General features: G+C 39.4%; 1 protein-coding gene across 1 annotated transcript in view; it reads left to right on the plus strand.

Annotated features, from left to right (window-relative positions):
- Positions 1–793: 793 nt before the first annotated feature.
- The window catches only part of carmil2 (capping protein regulator and myosin 1 linker 2), a gene marked incomplete at both ends in the record, with an annotated part of 56,456 nt that continues 36,929 nt past the window's right edge, over positions 794–20,320 (plus strand). Inside the window, 25 exons of the mRNA XM_079256338.1 lie at positions 794–841; positions 2,652–2,702; positions 2,789–2,848; positions 3,051–3,172; positions 3,667–3,764; positions 5,351–5,421; positions 5,572–5,645; positions 5,723–5,798; positions 7,406–7,494; positions 7,646–7,740; positions 7,839–7,925; positions 8,236–8,345; positions 9,301–9,378; positions 10,505–10,581; positions 11,370–11,474; positions 13,378–13,447; positions 13,633–13,714; positions 15,312–15,408; positions 15,718–15,772; positions 15,865–16,037; positions 16,725–16,793; positions 18,035–18,128; positions 18,440–18,526; positions 18,633–18,761; positions 18,958–19,074. Coding sequence (XP_079112464.1) covers positions 794–841; positions 2,652–2,702; positions 2,789–2,848; positions 3,051–3,172; positions 3,667–3,764; positions 5,351–5,421; positions 5,572–5,645; positions 5,723–5,798; positions 7,406–7,494; positions 7,646–7,740; positions 7,839–7,925; positions 8,236–8,345; positions 9,301–9,378; positions 10,505–10,581; positions 11,370–11,474; positions 13,378–13,447; positions 13,633–13,714; positions 15,312–15,408; positions 15,718–15,772; positions 15,865–16,037; positions 16,725–16,793; positions 18,035–18,128; positions 18,440–18,526; positions 18,633–18,761; positions 18,958–19,074 — 2,214 coding nt within the window. The remainder of the gene's footprint in view (positions 842–2,651; positions 2,703–2,788; positions 2,849–3,050; positions 3,173–3,666; positions 3,765–5,350; positions 5,422–5,571; positions 5,646–5,722; positions 5,799–7,405; positions 7,495–7,645; positions 7,741–7,838; positions 7,926–8,235; positions 8,346–9,300; positions 9,379–10,504; positions 10,582–11,369; positions 11,475–13,377; positions 13,448–13,632; positions 13,715–15,311; positions 15,409–15,717; positions 15,773–15,864; positions 16,038–16,724; positions 16,794–18,034; positions 18,129–18,439; positions 18,527–18,632; positions 18,762–18,957; positions 19,075–20,320) is intronic.

The raw sequence follows: 20,320 nt of genomic DNA on the forward strand, positions 1-20,320 counted from the left end.
CATGAAAATAAAAATGATCTCTCTTCTTACTGATGAGGCTGATGAGATGATCCTGAACTGAGGTCACCGTCTGTCTCATCAGCTGCTCGTTCAATGTTTCTCTGTCAGCATGTTTATCTGCCCCTCAGCAGTAAAATAAAATACGACAGCGCAGAGTTTCCAAACAGGAAGTTCTGCAAATAAACACAATTGAAAAAGCCAGCTGGGATAGGCTCCAGCTTCCCTGCAACCCTGAATTGGATTAAGCGGTTCAGAAAATGAATGAATGAAAAAAATGTACATGAAAATAATTCAGAGAGAGAAATCCTCACTGTGTTTAATGACACGACCTCAGTTCCAAAAGAAGTCGGGACTCAAAAAGATGCAATGATTTCCAAATCTCATCATGTTTTTATGCCCAATAGAACATAAACAACCAGAAATGGTAAAAAGTCTCAGATTCAGCACCTGATATGTTGGTTCTGTTCAGTAGGAGTCAAATATGCGTTGTCGATTCTTGGAAATCATTGTATTGTGTTTTTGTTGCAGACTGAGCTGATGGTCTTTCAGCAAATGAAATCAGCTGTTTGTTTGTTTGTTTGTGTTTAGATCAGATCTCAGAGCTGTTGAAGCCTCACAGAGTTTGTCTTCTGACTCCTGTTCACCTAAAGCAGACATGTGGGAGATCAGCCAACAGGTTTATGGTGAGTAAAACACTCATTTATGGCAGATCACAGGCTGAAACATGAAACATTTCTGTCAACAAAAGCCTGGAAAACTTTCCAACAACTCCAAACTGGTTTGGGTCAAAAACATGTCGCACAGGGAGGAGCTGGTGGAACTGGCTCAGGATGTTATCCTCGTACGTGGGTCATGATGAATGAAGCATGAGCTGTTTAGTCTGAACAGACGAAGGTTTCAGGGCCTGCAGCAGCCGATGACACATTTCTTTTAATGTTACTTTTACCAGAACTGAAGGTGAATCCGCGGCTCGTTGCTGCATTGATGTGAAAAAGAACAAACCATTTAGAGTCACAATAAACATTCACTCTGTATCTGTTGTATTTTTTTAAAAAGGGTTTTATTTTAATTTTGTTACTTTATTTGATCTTTTTTGTTTTATTTAAAATTGTAGTTTCCTTTTCATAATTGTTTTTTCATTTAGTGTTTTTGTTTGTTTTCTTTTTTATTTATCTAATTTAAAAATATTTTTTCAAGATAGTTTAGTTTTTAATTTTTATGATAATTAGCATCTTTAATTCTTGTTTTTATTTTATGATATTTTTATTATTATGCACAGTTAGGTTAACAAAACGTATCTGTGGTCATTGAAAGCTGATTAATAACTTTAAATATCCTGTTGTTTGTTGTCAAATTAATCACGGTGCAATCCAGACTGATTATTTTCACTTTTAGAATTTAATAATCAATTAAACCAAAAGAAAAATCTAATAATCATAAAAATTCTTTTTTGGGATTTTGTTTGAGACCAAAAAGTAAATAAATTCTTCAAAATGAATCAGTTTAACCCTCACATTTATTCTCCCGGATCAAACTGACCCAGATTGTTTGATGACTTGACATGAGGTACAGGATGACTGCCAAACATTTTTATTTTACCATGTTAGTGAAATAGTTTCCAAGTCATTAAAATATATTTCACTCTTACTTTTTAATTTATGATATAATAAACCTTATTTACCTATTTCCTGATATATTTTAAATTTCAAGAAAAAGAAAGCACATATCTTTTTTTCTCTTCACTTGTCATGATAGATACAACATCACACACAGGTATATGTCAAAGTCTAGTCAGAATATCATTTTGAAACCAATTAAAAATTTCTAATGGTAACAAATAGTCAGACCTGTTGTCCTCTGGGATCAAACTGACATGGGTTTATTTGATTGTTTTATAAAGAGTAAAATATAAAATTATTTCAAACTTTGTTTAACATCATTTAATCATCTTGCTCCCAACACAATATGGATTATTTCACATGCTTTTTGTTATGTATTAAATAATAAAGGAGTAAAAATAAAGTAAAAAGATATTTAGATGCACTATGACAGACTGGCACATACCAAAGATATTGTCAGGTTGAGTCGAATTAACCCCACAAGATCACAGGTGCTATGAATTTTTAATAAAACAGACATAATTTAATAAAAATATAAATATATAAATAGCCATAATTAATTTTTAGCAAAGAGCATAGTATGGAATCATCAAACAGAACCAAACTTATGACATATTAACTTTTGAAAACAGGTCAAAATGTCTGAAAGACAGTAACTAACCTTTCAGCAGACTTTAACAACAGCTCCTTGTGAGAAAACCCAGCGAACCAGCAGACAGAAGGAAAAGTTAAAAGCTCTCAACAGAAGAATGTAAAACGTTACACAACATGTAGTCACAGACACTTCTAAGGATAGGAAATTAAAGTGACCCACTGTTGTAAACTTGATGTTTTGATCCAGCTGTAAGGATATAAATACTTTCATCACTGCTAACTGTGGGTACATGGATGTTTTAATTCACTCCCTGATTTATTCTTCTGGTCACATCTAATCAGGTGACCTGTCCACACCGTAAACCAACCAGAGTTTAAAGGAGCTGCACGGTTTCTTTCTGTCATTTCCATTCCAAATGCGCCATCTTTGTGTTTTAGGCCCTGAGTATGTGGAGAGGTTACCTGGTCACCAAAAAGCAGCCACCCAGGGTAACTCGCAGCTCACATGTTCACGTTTCACATGTTTTCTGTAGAGACCATCTTAAAAGCTGTGATGTATTTTCATGCGTGTGCAGGTGGAGAGCACGTTCAGCTTCCTGGAGATCTCCTCCATCGACGTCCACAGTCTCACAGAGGTACACTGTCACTGTCACAACTCAGTGCACTCCTCCTGTGGCTCTACATGAGTCATTTTCTACTTATTTAAATACTCAGATGCTGTTCACACGTTTTTATTGTGATCAAGCAGAAATTTGAGGACAGCAACAGAAAACACGAGGGATTAAATATTCCATGTGATCCGATTCATGTCAGATCATACGTGTTGATGTGTTTCAGGTTGTGTTGGAGATCGAAGGGCTGAGTTTGCCTCTCAGTGTCCTGCGTGTGGAAGACCTGGAGGCCATGATAAGTCACATAACTGCATCACTGAAGAGGATATTTCCTGACTCCTCCCCAGGGTTCGTTTCCCTCCACAAGTGAAGTTTGGACATATTTCCTTTTGACCAAATTTTTTTCAATCGTTCATCGTTAACTGAACTTACTAATAATAATTTGATAATGATCTAATAATAGTCTAATCACAAATCATCTGAACAATGTCTTGCCATCTGATTATTGACATTAAAACTGAGCATCAGAATGAGGAAGAAAGGGAATTTAAGTTTGAGATACACGTTGCATGCCAACCTCCAATCATCCATCCATTTGCGTAATCATTTAGTCCAATTCAGGGTTGCGGGAAACTGGAGCCTATCCCAGCAATCACTGGGTGAGATGTAGGGTTGTAAGCCAAAAAGAACTGCTCAATTCTAAGATTGGTCAGTTCCTGGTTGCCATAGGAGTATGATGTACTTGTGTTACTCTGCTGTCTGTAGCATGAATGCATAGAATAAGCCACAGTGGTGTGTTTCTATATTTGCAATCTAACTGAGGAAAAATATTCAATCTTCAGAAAGCTTCTGAAGACGGTTCCTCCAGACCTCCAGGAGAGACTGCTCACACTGACCAATGTGGTAGAAGAGCAGATCAGCAGTCAGCCTGGTCCATGTGGTAGGCTTCTTTCATTTTACACTTAAAGGGACCTTTGATCAATGATAAAATGAACAGGAACAGTTTAGCTGTATGTATGTATCCTGGGTATGTACAGGTATATGTGTGTAGGTACATGTATGTATATATGTATATGTGTGCATGTATATATGTATATACTGTGCATGTGTGTGTGTGTGTGTGTGTGTGTGTGTGATGTTGGGTAAGTTATGATGGGTTATGTGTATTATGATGTGTAGTGTGAATGTATTATCACAATGTAACCCATGGAAAAATAGCTGCTGCTACACAAACGCTAATGGGGATCTCAAACAACCAAACCACCAAACACACACCGATACCTCCTCTGCCTCCTCCCCCGGCCTCTCCCCCAGGTGAAGAGGTACCTTCAGAAACTGAACCAGAACAAGTCTGCTGGCCAGACTTTGACTGGACCATGTCAGCACATTGATTCCTTTCTCTCTCAGAGATGCAGATCTGCTGCTGTGTTTGGGATCATTGTCCCGTTGCATGAAACAGTTCCAGTTAAGCTTTAGCTGTCAGAGAGATGGACTCACATCCGACTCTTAACTCCGTTCCAAACCCACCATACTTGTTCAGTCTTTTTCTATTCAGACTGTCATAACCTTTAACATTCAACATAACTGATATCTAGAAAGTCTCAGATGTAGTTCTTTTGTCACCGTCTCATCTTGGACAACTTGCTGGGACGTCCACACCTGAGGATTGGCAGCTGTTTTCTACTGGTGAATAATCTTTGTGTGTGTGTGTAGGGATGGACTCCACATAGTTTGAAAAAATATCTCATTACCCTTGGTTACTTACTCTTGTCTTACGAGAGCCACAATCCAGAGGTTTTTCCCTTCTCCAACACACCTGACTCGACTGAGAAATTGTGCAGAACTTGATAGACTTTTGGATACATTTAACTGGATTCTGATGTGTTGATGCAGGTATACACTGAAAACCACTTCCCAAACTGATGGACGACAGCAGCTGTCGCTTCACAATCATTGCTGATGTGTTTCCTCCTTGGCATTGTGTTAACACATGCCTGATGTTGCAAACTAACATGGCGGCGTTTCTAAACTTTAATGCTGATGAGGATTTTCATTATTTATGATCTTAAGATTGGTTTTTGTTTTGAAGAGTCTGAATGGATTAAGTCCAGAATACCTGTCTGATCTTATTATAATGTATCGCCTCTCCAGAACGCTTTGTTCAGCCAGTCAGATGGTCTTGTTGGTTTGTTGATCTGGCTTAAAAACTAAAGAAGATTGCGCCTTTGCAGTTGTGGCCGCTACTCGGTGTAACACTTTGCCTTTAACTATACAGTCTAAAAACAGTCTGCCTTGACTTTTGGCTGAGTATGAGCACCCTGTTGGAGTTTTCTGTGTGCGTTGTTTCTGTGTTTTTATATTTTATTGGTTTGTATGAAGTGTTTTGGAAGCTTTGCCTGCATGAATGTGGTATATAAGCAAAACTGGCGTTGTCAGTATTATGTCCCTCTACTTTTAAGCCTTAAAACTCGAAAAGGTTACTTAATGTACATGAACCTACTTCAACAGCATGTTTTGTTTCCACAGGAGGATTCTCTGATACCTACGCTGCTCTGTGTGATTTTAATGAAATGCCATTTAAAGAGGAGATTCAGTGGGTGCGTCATCATTGTAATGGCACACATCTACAAAGTGGTTTTTATTAATTCATTTAGCTATAAAATGCTTCAGTGACCCTGGCTAGTTGAAAACCACAAGACCCATTTTTAGCATTTGTGCATCATAATACAGCGTGATTGTTTCTGTAGGATGTTGACAACATCTATGACACGTACAAATGGAGAAAGTTTAACCTGCAGGACTTCAGCCACTTGGACGGCAGGTGAGATACCCTACATTTCTCCTTTATCCAGTCTTAAATCTAATATCCCTCTCATATCTCCTTTCTCCTCTCCTCAGGGACTTGGCATTGGCAGTCGCAGCTTTGTCCTTCAACCAGTGGTTTACTGAGTTCTACTGTAAAGAACTCAAACTGGTACAGTCTTTCTTTTTCTCTTTCTTTTGTTAGAATTAAACAGAAGAGTTTTTTTTTAAACTAATATGACAGCAAACAACTTTTTATGTTAATTATACACGAGTAATGCAAACAAAAAAGAAAAGGAAATCAAACAAACAAAAAATCCCAGATCTCACTTGTCCTGTGTGTTCCTTAATCTGGATCCCTCAGTCGTTCAGACACGTTTTTAGTCGTACTCAGGTTTTTTCCAAAAAGACAGGTGACCCAGGACTCTTCTGAAGAGTGATGACATAAGAGCTGACAACAATACAACTTAAGATGGAGATTCCTGAGCTGTTAAAATGCTCAATTAGATCCTTTACACAGCTGTACAGGACAGCGCAGTGTGTAACTGTACTGTGTGATGTGGTACAATGTGATGTAGCACAAATCAAATCAATTCAATTCAACTTTTGAATTGGGGGGGGGGGGGGGGGGGGGGGTAAAAGAAAGAGATAAAGACAAAAAGAAAGAAGCTCAGTGTATCAGGAAATGTCCCTCAGCAGTCTAAACCTATAGCAGCATAACTAAGGGATGCTAACCATCCCTAGCTATAGGACTTATCAAAAAGATAAGTCTTCAGCCTAGTCTTAAAGGTGGGGAGGGTGTCTGCTTCCCTAACACTAACTGGGAGCTTATTCCATAAGAGAGGGGCCTGATAACCAAAGGCTCTGCCTCCTGCTCAGCTCTTTGAGACTCTAGGAACCAAAATCAAAGTTTATTTGTGTAGTACCTTTCATACAAGAAGCAGCTCAAAGTGCTTTACATATATTAAAACAAATAAGACACATCATCCTTCACACACACATACTGACACACCCCCAATCTCATGATAAAGCTTCTAAAATAGTCTTCTGTCTCTTTAACCGACAATAATAATAATAGTAAAAGAATAATATAAAGAATAATATAAAAGAGATAACATCTGGCTTGGCAGAATGTGAGGAAACGATGGACACAGCCAAACGATATAGTATGATGTGATAAGATGTGATAATACTAATCGCTGTGATGGGGCATAACCGGAGCTGACGGTCGGGCCTGCATACTAATCCTGGATCAAACCTGAGTCCTTATTTCGCCCCTAATAGTTCACATCCTCCCAGTTGGATCTGGTTCTTCTCACAGCTTGGACATGGTTTCTTATCTCACCCCTATCCTGGCTCTTATTCAGCCTCAGATCTGGTTCTCATCTCATCTCAGACCTGGGTTCTAGACTTGAGTTCTTCTCACCCTGGGTTCTAATCTCGCCTCAGACCTGACATTGTGCAGACCAGTCAGACCTCATGGGACCTTCTTTAACGCTGTCATGAGAAGAACAAACATTCATCTCCTCTTGTTTTAAAGTTTAGTTCTGAAGACCCTGATCTTGGCCTGATACGTCAGCTCCTTTGGTCCAGTGAGCTGCAAACATCCTTGTTTCTATGGTTTCTAGACTCAACATGAATCATTCAAGCTGTAAACTTTACTCAAACTTGATTGGTTAATGCTGCTCGGATTTAAAATGGACCACAAACTGCCTTGAATCAAAAATCGTCCCACTTATGAGATTCTACACATTGGTGTCTCGGTTTCTGTCCCTTCAGTCTTTTGACATCCAGCAGCAGTTGACCTTCCTGCTGTCCAGATCTCCCAGTCTGCAGGATCTGTCACTGGAGGCCTGTGGACTCAAAGCGTGAGTTTCTGTGTGGTTTGATTTTAAAATTCTGAACACATTTGAGCCGTATTATAAATGTGAGTGTGACCTGAGCTCTGTTTTAGACACACACACACACACACACACACACTGCTAAAAACAGGAATTATTGTTGTTTTTTCTGTTGCAGCAACTTTGCAGTTAAAATGGCCGCCGCCCTTAGAGAGCACGCCTCTTCCCCCCTGCACTCCATGAACCTGTCAGGAAACCCCATAGAAGACCGAGGTGTGTTTTGAGATATTCTGTTTTCATAAATAAACAGAAATGTGACTCAGAAAACACACTGGACTGCAAACAGCTTGTGTGTGTGTTTTCATTCACAGGTGTGATTGCTCTCAGTCAGCAGTTCCAGGATCTGGATGAGGGACTCAAACACCTTTCGCTGAGTGGTGTGTCGATGACGCCTAGAGGTAAACACACAATAACACTGTCAAAAACAAGAACAGACAAACATCCAAATGAATCCAAATGGTTTGGTGTGTGTGTGAAACTTTTCAGTGTATGAGTGATGTCATATACCTTCAGTTAGCCCCGCCCCCTCAGTGGAGCGCTGCGTTGCTTGTTCCTCTCTCTCAAAATGAAGACTCAGTGACCTGATGATGATGGAATTATTGTCATCATCTGAACATGGGCTGATGTGTCTGCGATGTGCGATTGAACTAAGCGGTGTCAGAAAATGAATGAATGAATGAATGAATGAATGATCTGATGTGTTCACAGGTCTGGGGTTTCTCAGCCAGGTTTTATCTTCCACTCAGCTGTTTTCAGCATCCCTGACCCACCTGGACCTGTCAGCAAACCCTGGAAGTCTGGTCACTGAGGATGCCACGGTAAACACAGCTTTGTGTGTGTGTGTGTGTGTGTGTTTGTGTGTTACGTTAGAAAAAAACAAACAGCTGGACAGAATAAGATGGAGGCAGAGCTGATATCACCTTCAGTAAAGTATCACAATAAATTAAATTTAGAAAATAAAATATGATATAAAAAAACAGGCTTCTCTAAATATGCCTGTAATGTAGAGGGAAAATATTATATGTTAAAAATGTGAAAATGTTTCTTAATAATTCATGTACAAAAGGGCTAATAATCTGTCATCATCATTACTATTGAACTGTCATAATTAATGATGGATTAATATTAATAAGTAACCTTCATAAATATTAAACAACTTATTTTGATAACTTAGGTACTTTTTAATTTTCATGAGATCTCGTTGTGGTTACTGAGCCATCGTATATAATGTTAACAAATGCTTTTATTAATTAATATCAATAAGACATTAAAAAACTGTTTTATTAATATTAGTGAGTTGCCCTAATATATCAACAAGCTCTTTAGTAATATAATTGATCCTATTCCTAGCATGAATTATTTCTTTTCATAAACAGAATTTAGCTGTCTTTATAAATATAAATTAGTTGCCAGTTGTTATCAATTAGCTGCCATTGTGATTATTAATAATTATTTAGAAACTGCCCTTGGGGTTACTACATTACCCCAGCTATTGCTATGCTATTTTTTTTAGTGTTTGTTTAATTTTTCTGTTCCTGTTGTGAACGCTTGTTTGTGCACCAGTGATTAAGCAGTCTGACTGTAGGATGAAAGCTGTTCCACAACATCACAGTTGTTAAAATCAGGCTGTGGATCTTTCTTATCTAAAAAGCAGGGAAAGAAAACAGTCTGATGGTGTGAGGAGGCTCTTGGATAATTAGCTTTTGCCTGGAACATTAATATGTGTATACAACATGATATGTGTGTGTGTGTGTGTGTGTGTGTGTGTTGCAGTTTCTCTTTAAGTTCCTGTCCAGTTCAAACTCCCTGTCTTATTTGGACCTCAGTGACACCAGCTGCCCCCTGGACACGGTGAGTGGAACAGTTTCAGATTCAGAATAGTTCTGTTCTCTGTGAGCTTTATGTACATTTTTATTCTGCAAACTTAATCTCAACTCAGTTTTAATGGCCCATTTATGAAGAACTGAGAACTCAGAGTGTTTTCAAATCTTATCAACCCATATTTTATTGTCAAAAAACTTTAACAACAAATCAGGTGATGAAATTCAGACATTTTATTATTTCATGGAATATATTAGCTCTTTGTGAATCTGATGACAGCAACACATCTTTAAAATACCTACAGGATGATGTTAGCCACTGTGAAGCATTTTCTTTTTTTTTTTTTACAACTGTCTGGGAAGTAAGGAGACCAGTTGCTGGAGTTTTAGGAGAGAAATGTTGTCCCATTTGACCAGATCAGCACTGGGACTGTGAAACCATGCTGTTGTGATGGAAACTGTGTGCAGATTAGCATTGTCTTGCTGAATTCTTCAAGGCTTTCCCTGTTGGAGATGTTGTCTGGATGAAAGCAAAGCTCTAACACAGTCATGCACAGCTCCAGTCCTCAAGGGCCACAATCCTGCAGGTTTTCCATGTATCCCTGTTCCAACACACCTGACTCAAACTAATTACTCATTGTGCTGAACCTCATTGGCTGATGGATCTATTTAATGGAAGCCAGGTGTGATGGAACAGAGTTACATGGAAAACATGCAGACTAGCGGTGCTCAAAAACCAGGATTGGGGATCTCTGCTCTAAAACCTCCATGTACTTTTCAACATTGAAGGAGCTTCACAGATGTGGAAGCTGCCCACAAAAGAGGTACTAATGCAACTTCTATTAAGCGTCAAATGCTGTTAAATGTGTTGCTGACATCAAATTCAAAATGAGCTAATATTTTCCATGAAATAGTAAATTGTCTCAGTTTTTACATTTTCTATGTTATATTTTGTCGGGAATCGAATATGAAATGATAAGATTTGTAAATCCTTGCTTTCTGTTTTTCATTTTTGTTTTACAAACCATTACAAAGTGGAAATGGGGTCATATTCTAAAACTTATTATCATTATGTATAATTTCTGTTACTGCTATTTTTTTCCATTGCTTCTGTTTGAACTGAAAATTTCCTGCTGCATTCTGACTTTTCCCTGCAGTTGTTTGTGTCCCTGTCAACCGGATGTTGCTACAAACTTATCCACCTGAACTTGGCCAGGAATCCTTTCAGCCACAGGTCAGCTCTTACTGGTGGATCTTAACAATAAATCCATCCAACTACTGTTGCAGCAGCAAACACACACCTCTTTGTGGTTGAACAAAAAGTAAAACATCATCAGGATGAATAAGCTTAGATACAGATGTTCTCTACATTAATTCAGTCAAACAAACTTATATACTCAACCTTAATGAAAAAACACCCTCTACCAAGTGAATATGTAATGATCAATCAAACCACCAGAGGGCGCTGTGAGTCTGCAGCACAGCCGGAAAAACTGCTGAACAAATGAGTTATACATTTTTGAGCTGTACACAAAGGCAGGTTGGATATCATAAACTCTGGTAACACTAACAGTAAACAGTTTATTTTCTCACTGTTTTAAATCAAATATGATAACAGATGTTCTAAGTAATTCTCCCAGTGAGGATTAAATTGAAATATTTTGGGATAATTACCGTAGTCCTTTAAATACATCTCACTAAACATCTGAGTCTCATAAATCCTGATGTAAACACTGAGAAACTATAAATAAAATTTGGTTTCATTCAGGAGAATTTCTCTCTCACACAGCAGCAGAGGAGTGATCAGAGGAATGTTCATAATTCCAGATGTTTTCTGACACTTGCATGAATAATTGAGAAGAAATGTTGGTAAATCACAGTCCGAAACATGGACAAGTTTGGTGCTTAAATATATGAGATGCTGGCGGTAACAGCTGTCTGACACACATCGTTCAGAAACTCAGAAACCATCGCAGAATACGCACATCTGAGATGACAGGAAATGTGTCTGTATTGGTGTAGAAAGGTGCGGGACGTGACCAAGAGTATTCAGGAGTTCTTTACTCGGAGCTGTGAGCTGAAATATGTGGGACTGTCTGCAACCAGATTCCCTCCACAAGCCATCAGGTGAGTGAATAATCCTCGGTTGAGGGGGGGGGGGGGGGGGGGGATATATCACCAAAGGTCACCTAAACTGCATAGTCCATGTAATGTTTTAATTATTTATATTGAACCTAAAACATTGCCAAGGTGAAAAACTTGTTCTATATCTTTCTTCCCTAAAGATCTTGTATTATTACACACATGTTGACATGTATACACACATACATTGTTATGTATATATATATATATATATATATATATATATATATATATATATATATATATATATATATATATATATATATATATATATATATATATATATAAAAACATACCGTGAGGCAAAAATGTATTTAAACACCCTGTGATTTTGCAAGTTCTCCCACTTAGAAATCATGAAGGGGTCTGAAATTTTCATCTTAAGTGAATGTCCACTGTGAGAGACATAATCTACAAAAAACTGGAAATGATTTTTTTTTCAATTATTTACTTGTGTGTTAATGCTGCAAATAAGTTTTTGAGAAGATCCACTGTTGGAGCAATTATTAGAAAATGGAAGAAGCTAAATATGACTGTCAATCTCCCTCTGACTGTGGGCTCCATGCAAGATCTCACCTCATGGGGTCTCAATGATCCTAAGACGAGCTGGTTGCTGACCTGAAAAGAGCTGGGACCACCATTTCCAAGGTTACTGTTGGTAATACAGTACATGCATGGCACCAGGGTCAGCTTTAGCTACTGTTGGGCCCCTGGGCTGAGAAGTTTTGTAGGTCCTGTTCTGTCCTCCAAATGTACCAAATCTCATGACAGAAAATGATATCCAGGTTTACACTGATATATATCAAGGGAGAGATTTTTGTTTTCTCTTTCTCCTTTTGCTGTTTACTCTCTTTTATGCTGTTCCTCACTAGTTGATGTTAAAGGGCACTTTCTCCATCCTCTGATGTATATTACATGTATATGTCCTCTGATATTTATAATATGTAATGTGCATCATCACAGATCCCAGTTTTTGTTATTTGCTGAGCAGAAACTTATAGTTGGAATCAGTGAAGGAAACTGCACCCTCCTCGTGATCTAGCAACTTGTAGAATCTCCTTTATCAGCTTACTTATGTTGGAGTAAGTTTTCTGGATGACATTTTCAGTCCAGTTGTGGAGAAATTTTTCTCCACTTCTCTTTCTAACTTTGCTACAGACCTATGATGTTTACAGCACTGATTTCTGCTCCCTGAGGGTTCAACCACAGCATCACAGACTGGTTGAGGTCTTGACTTTGACTGGGTCACACTACAACCCCCCTGTGATTTTCTGTGTTTGCACGGTCTGACTTTGGACTGAACTTTCTGGGACATCCAGTCCTGGAATATCATCAGCTGTCTTGTGAATAATCTCTATCTCTGTAGAATGATGGGCTCCAGATAGTTTGGAAATGATCTTACAGCGCTTCCTGATTGATGGGCAGCTGCTTCTCAACAATCATTGCTGATGTTCTTTCCTCCTTGGCATTGTGTCAGGACACCTAAAGGCTATATTAAAGAGGAGCTCACACTGATGAGGATCTGCAGCTTCACACTGCAAACCATCTTAATCTCTGTTCAAACAGAAGGATTGTCTCTGTTCAGTAATGACCTGTCATGTTATTCATCTAAAAGTTTATTTACAACGTACTTAACAACATATAGAAACAAAACAGAATAGATTTTGACTCTTAGAGTCAGCAGTGAACCCAACATGTCTCTGACAGTAGGAAAAGGTCAGAATTTCCACACAACATGCAAACTCCACACAGAAGAACCTTGAAACCAACCAGAAAATGTGACTCTCTCTCCATATTCCCCATGGACATCGTAAACACCAACCATCAGTCTGTTTAGAAACATCTGGAAACTTCTCCTTCATCACTGTGTTTTTCTGTGTGTCATCAGATTGTTACTACAAGGTCTGGCAACCAACACTCATCTCTTTGGTCTCGAGTTAGACCTCAGCAGCTGTGAGGTACATATACTCATGACACTGAGCAGAAAAATCTGTGTTTTCATGTGTAATGGCATCTAACTGGACTTTATGTGGATGTGTGTGTGTGTGTGTGTGTGTGTGTGTGTGTGTGTGTGTGTGTGTGTGTGTGTGTGTGTGTGTGTGTGTGTGTGTGTGTGTGTGTGTGTGTGTGTGTGTGTATGTAGCTGCGCTCAGCAGGAGCTCAGGTGTTACAGGAGCACATCTCTGAGGCCACAGCCATCAGAAGTCTGGATATCTCAGACAACGGTATGTAACATACACTTTGTGTCACAATTTTATTCAATTACCTTACTCATGCAAATACGCCCACCATTCACTTCATACATCTGTTCAACGTCCTGTTAACGCATGGGGATCCAACCTTGTAGGCTTAATTTGAGTCAGGTGTTTTAGAACTGGCCAATCGCTTGCCTCCAACTCAAAGCATTTATTAATGTAAACTGGTCAAAACGACTTGCTGAAGTTTAAACTGGGCAACAGTATGAAGAAGAAAGGGGATTTCATGGACTTTGATATGAGTTTTTCAGAAACTACTGATCTGCTGGAATTTTTCACACAAAACCATCTCTAAGGTGTACAGAGAATAGAAAATATAGAGCAGCAGCGGTTAGGACCAAAGTTCTGGTTTGATTTCAGAGGTCAGAAAAGAATGGATTTCTTTGGATGATAGAATGGCTACAATTCACATAGACTGACCAAACCTAGACGATGGAAGATGGAAAGATGTTCCCTCGTCTGATGCGTCTCAGTTTTCAGCTACACATTTAGATATTAGTCTCAGAATTAAGCAAAGAAGTTGAAAGCATGGATCGATCCTGCTTTGGATCAACGCTTCAAGCTTCTGCTGGCGTAATGGTGTGGGGAATATTTTCATGGCTCCCGTTTGGTCCCATTAGTGCCAACTTGGCCTGGTTTAAACACAACCAACCTGAATATTGATACTGATCAAGTCCATCCCTTTATGACAACATCATACCATCTTCTGATGGCTACTTGCACCACCACGACACAAAGCTCATATCATCTTAAAGTGGTTACTTGAACACAACAAGTCACCAGATCTTAATCCAATAGAGCAGGGCTACTCAATTCAGTCTTACAAGGGTTGCAGCCCTGTAGCCCTGGAGGTTTAAATGTGTCCCTATTCCAACACATTTGACTCGTATAAATGAGCAATTGCGGAGAACCTCATATGCTGTTGGATCCACTAAATTTGAGTCAGGTGTGCTGGAATAGGTACACATTGAAAACCTGTAGGAATTCAGCCCTTATGGGACCATTGAGTAGCCCTGCAACAGAGCACTTCTGGGATGTGGTGGAACAGGAGGTTCTCGTCATGGCTGTGTGTGCAACTGTGTGGCAAGACCATGTTGATTTGGTTTAAAATCTCTGAGGTACGTTTGCCACAACTTGTTGAATTTATGACACCTAGAATTAAGGAAGTCCTGAAGGGAAAAGGGGTCCAAGCTGGTACTACCAAGGCTTACCTGATAAAGGGGATAGTATATGTATATATGCTTAATTACAAATGACTTTCTACAGTTTATTGTTATTATTATTGATAGTGGTGATGATAGTTAGATGGTGTTATTTGAAAAAAAAAATTGAAAAGCAAAGGTCATTGAATGGATTCTTGAGGAACCCCACTGCGACTTGTGAGTGGATGTGACTGATCAAGTGCTTTCCATGGAGACTAATTGTTCTGCAGTGCTTTAACTCCTTCCTCTCTCCCTGCAGTCTTCCTCTGGACTCTTCCTTCCTCCTCTCTTTATGTGGACTCTTTCGTCACCTCTGTCTTCATGCTAACTCCTTCACTTCCTGCTCTTCTTCTGTTTGGTTGTAGGTCTGGAGAACGACATGGTGACTCTGGTTCTGGCTGCTGGTCGGTCTCAGTCCCTCCGTCACCTCTCTCTGGGGAGAAATTTCAGCATGAAATCCAGGTGTGCTGAAAAAATTATACACCAATCCATTTCCTTCTCCACCCTTGGGTCTCCTAATGTTACACTGCCTTAAATGATTCTGTTAATGATGCTAAATGTTCCTCCTCATTCAGCCGCAAGTTTGATTCTGTGGTTAATGGGTGAAAACAAACAGACAGAGGCAAATCTAATCAAGTTTTCCTTTACACCAAACAAACTCAAAAACTATGCTAAGTCACAGTATGTTGAATATGTTAATTTATGTTTAATATTTCATGTCTGTTTTCTGACATCTTTTCTTATCTCCTCCCTCATTTGGACCTCGAGCAGAGCTCTCACCGACCTTCTTCATCGTATCGCTCAGCTCATTCAGGATGAGGAGTGTGTAAGTGGTTTTCCCCCCTTCATCTCAGCTGATCAAACAGCTGTGTGGAGTCATCCTGTGGAGTCATCCTGTGTGTGCGTGTTTGTGTTCAGCCTCTCCAGTCTCTATCAGTGTGTGACTCGAAGCTGAAGACAGGGATACACATCCTGCTGAGCGCTCTGGGCGGACATGCTGCTCTGACTCAACTGGACATCAGTGGAAACAATATTGGAGACACCGGAGCCAAAATGTTGGCTAAAGCTCTGATGTCCAACACCTCGCTGAGGTACAAACACACCCAGATCAGTCTTTATAAAACCCAGCAGACATTTCAGACTCCTCTGGTGATGATTAGAAACTCTTAAGAGTTACCTAAACAATGATTTTGCCAGATGATACCGTAGTTATAAACATCAGGATATTCTGATTTAAATAACAGGAGTTGATATATTGGCTTATGGGTTGCTAAATGGGACCTGTGGAAGATCTCTGAACACCCGGACTGGTTTGAGCTTAAATGATTGTATTAGTGTTTAAAGAAGTAGTACTGGTTGAAATGGTTTAAACAATGAGGAATAGTTAGACCCCCATCTGGTTTATCTGGTGGGTTAGTTCAGCTCTGACCAGTCTGGTTTGTTTGACTTCAGTAAGGCATGTATACGCACGTTTTACTGGATAGCTGCTGGTTGGATTCAGTTTGTTGTTATTGTTATCATAAAGTTCTGATTTAATGTCGAATCTTCACAAACCTCCAACTGGCAACAAAAGATTATAAATGTGGTTGTATTATAGATGTTTACTGATTACTGTTGCTGGCTGTACATCTTTTTTGTAACACTGACAACTGAAATCTTCAACATATTTAAAATTAGCCAGATATTGAAAGACCAGGACTCAGACCAGGTCCTGGACTGTTGCAGATCTTCTGGCAACATGTTTATTTTATCTGTCTTCCTTCTCTTCTGATTTCAAGGACTTTATCTTGGGACAGAAACAATGTCACAGCCAGAGGTTTCCAGGATGTGGCCGATGCCTTGGAGAGGTCAGAACGAACACAGACCCACACACCTACACACACACACACACGTGCGCACACACACACATGTGCGCTCACACACACTCACCTGTCATTAAAGGTATTTTGTTTTGTGAACCCAATATTTTTGGTATAATCGTAATAATCATAATCATGATATATTTAAAGGAAAAACCAAAACAAACAAGCAAACAAAACACCCCAAAAAGGATATAACAAAAGCAATGCTAATGCCAAAAACAAAATACAGTCTCTGCAATATCAAGGACTTGCATCTCAAACATCAGCAGTTAACAGCCAATAATAGCTGTATCGTTGGCAGCAAACAGTTCAGTTGATGAATCAATCATTTAACTAATTAATCAAGTTTTATTTATAAAGCGCTTCATAACAACCACAGTTAACCAAAGTGCTGGACAGAGATAAAAGCATGAATAAAAAAATATGGTGCACCTAAATTATGTGTCAACACCATTAACCAACAGCTCTGACATTATTGGCTAACAACGCTAACATCAGCAGCTAACATCTAAAAAATTAGCTACTAACAGCTAAAACATAAGCTACTAATGGCCCTAGCATCAGCAGCTAATATCTCCAACCTCTGAAGCTAACAGCTCTAGCATTAAAAATTTAAATCAGCACATAACAGAACTGACATCAGTAGCTAACACCTTGGACACGAGCAGCTAAAAGCTTTGACATCAGTAGCTAACAGCTCTGACATTAGCAGTTAACTGCTCTGACATCAGTGGCTTACAGCTCTGTTATCACCAGCTTCTGGCTAGATTGTCCATCAGCAGCAGATCCATTTGCTGTAATAGAACTGGTTTAATAATTTATGTAATTCCCAGTTGCATCACTAAATTTCAGGTTAATGAAGAACGTGCCATGTTAAGCATTATTAACGAAATTCATTACTTCCCGTATTTGTTCAGTATTTACGAATCAAAATGATTTGACTCCAATGGAGATCTGTCAGCATCTGATCACTTTCATTATATCATCAGAAGTTTATGTTCTCTGACAGAGTAGATATCCATTGTTTTGTGTTTATTTTAAAGAAAAGAAAATGTAGATTAAATATATATTACAGTTTAGGTGGAAAAAAATCAGCCACTAGTAGAAAAATCCAGGGGTCTCCATGATTTAGAGAGGACAAGGACATGTTCTGAACCAGAACTAAGAATAACTGACAGAAGTGAATATTTCTCATCAGGTTTGATAGCTGTTTTCTTTGTTTGCAGGAACTTCACACTGCAGAAGGTGTTTCTGCCTCTAACTGACATTACACAGAGTTACCGTGGCAACCCTGACCAGACCAAAGAGGCACTGAACAAGGTTTGTAGAACAGTTGAGATTAAACAAAAAATGTTAAAATGTTAATCAGAAGAGTATGCAGGAGCTGATGTTGTCACTCAGAGTTCTGCTCAGCTCTGCAGAGAGAACCAGTTCAACTGATGGAAACATATTTTTATTAAAATCCACTGTTGACCAGGTATCCATATGGCAAACCATTCAGTACTGACAGAAAAGTCAAAAATTGAGAAGTTGCTGGACTGGTTCGGATTAGACTCCAATGAATGTGAATCTGATGGTTGGTTTAATTGAACTGAACCTCTCTGATAATGTTATATGTTAAATGTGTTCAGATTCAGCAGTGCTTACAGAGAAACAACCAGAGGCAGTGTGGGACTTCAGACCTTCAGCAAGCCTTCAGAAACCAACACTCTGAGAAAGTATGGGGAAGAGGAGGAAAATTACAGCAGGAAGTTTTCATGAGATTTTATTCATCTGTTTAAGCTCATCTCTGGAAATGAACTATTTCCTACATTTTGTTACCAGCTGGTCCAGGGAATGTGTCGGCAGCTCGAAGACAGCCTTCAACGTTTAAGCCAACTCAACATTCAGGAAGTACAGGCTGGTATCCTGACAGCACAAGAGGTTCTGCAGAACACCAGGGAGTCTTTAAAGGTTTGACTCGGAAAACTTAGAAATAGTTTTGACCTAAGTGATCTTAAACAACCTGTGCGTGCTTACAGTGTCAGCTCAGTTAGAAATTCTTCCTCCATGAGGACAGTAAAGTTTGGTTTGAGTCTGATCGATTCTGTTGGTGTATAAAGTATGTTGGAGTACAGGTCTAATGGCAAACTGTTTTCCTGCTATGCAGCTGCTTCCCTCTCTGTGTGAGGAAGACAGGAAGTCTGGTCCTGATGAAGACAGGGTCAATAACATCCTCACTGACACTGCTGCTGCACTGACCGATGAGCTAACCAGAAACATACAGGTACAGATACAGCTTGAGGACGCTGTTCACTGTCTTTGCTGTGTCTAGAACTGTTTTTTTCTGGACCAAGAGGTCTGATGTTTCTCCAGGTATCTGTTGGAGCCACTTCCCCATTGTGGGGGACACAGTTCTCAATGCACCAGTGACCATGGGTACTACTGTTGCCTTCACCTCTCTCCAGCTTTTCCTTGAGACCCTGTTATTTCTTCAGTTTTGTATGTTCCTTTTTCCTGATATTGCCATCATTCAGGATAACCACTTCAATCACAACGTCCTTCCTCTGCTGCTTATCCATGATTACTATGTCTGGAAAATTCCACAGGATCTTAGCCCTTTCATTCTCTACTACATCGGGAGGTGTTTACCATTGAGAGTTAGGAGTCTTCAGTCCATATTCTACACAGATGTGTGCACTCTGCCACTACTTGGTTATGACATTCTGTGTATTATGTGCTTGTCAGTGTCTTGCACCCTGCTGTGAGATGATGGATTGTTTCAGGGGCTTTTTTGCAGAGTTTGCACCTGATCCTGCCATGTGCAGTAGATCTGGGCCTTGATGGCCCTAGTACTAAAGGCTTGCTCTCGTGATGCCATGATTTATGCCTTTGTGCTGTCATTCAGCCTGGCCCTCTCTAGCCATTGGTAAGAATTGTTCCTATCAACCTTATCAGTGTCCCACCCCAGGACAGACTCAGAAGCGGAAGAGTATCACTATCCAAGTCCCACTTGGGAAAAGGAGTCAGACAGACGCACGTCCCTCTCAGAGACCCAAAGGAACCTGACAGATACAAGTCTCTCTTAAAGACCCATTCAGGATCAGGAACCTAAGGTGAAAAAAACACAACTGAAGAGTACTGGAAGACTGTAGCAGTGCTACACTCTATAACTCATCCTGCAGAACCTACACAAGCAGCAAAGACCTATTGAAGCAGTGATTTTAAGTTTTGCCGTTGATGTCCTTCCCCTCTCAAGAAGTATATACAATGCAATTACTGCATGCCTAGAGGCTATGGAACATTTCCATTTAGCATCAACATAACTGTCTGGATATCTGAAGCAATTCCAATTATTCGCCCAGATTTAACACAAACTTGCAAGGAAAATCACCAAGACCGAAAAATGCTACAGCCGTTGAATGACGCAACACAAGATGTCAAGATAAAATGTTTGTGTCCTGGTCACAGCAACAATTATTGATCTTCAATTTGGACCAGATGCTTTTAGGAAGTAACCCCCTGTGCAAGAC

The sequence above is a fragment of the Telmatherina bonti genome (genome assembly GCF_933228915.1).
Source record: "Telmatherina bonti genome assembly, chromosome: 2".
Taxonomy (NCBI): Eukaryota; Metazoa; Chordata; class Actinopteri; order Atheriniformes; family Telmatherinidae; genus Telmatherina; species Telmatherina bonti.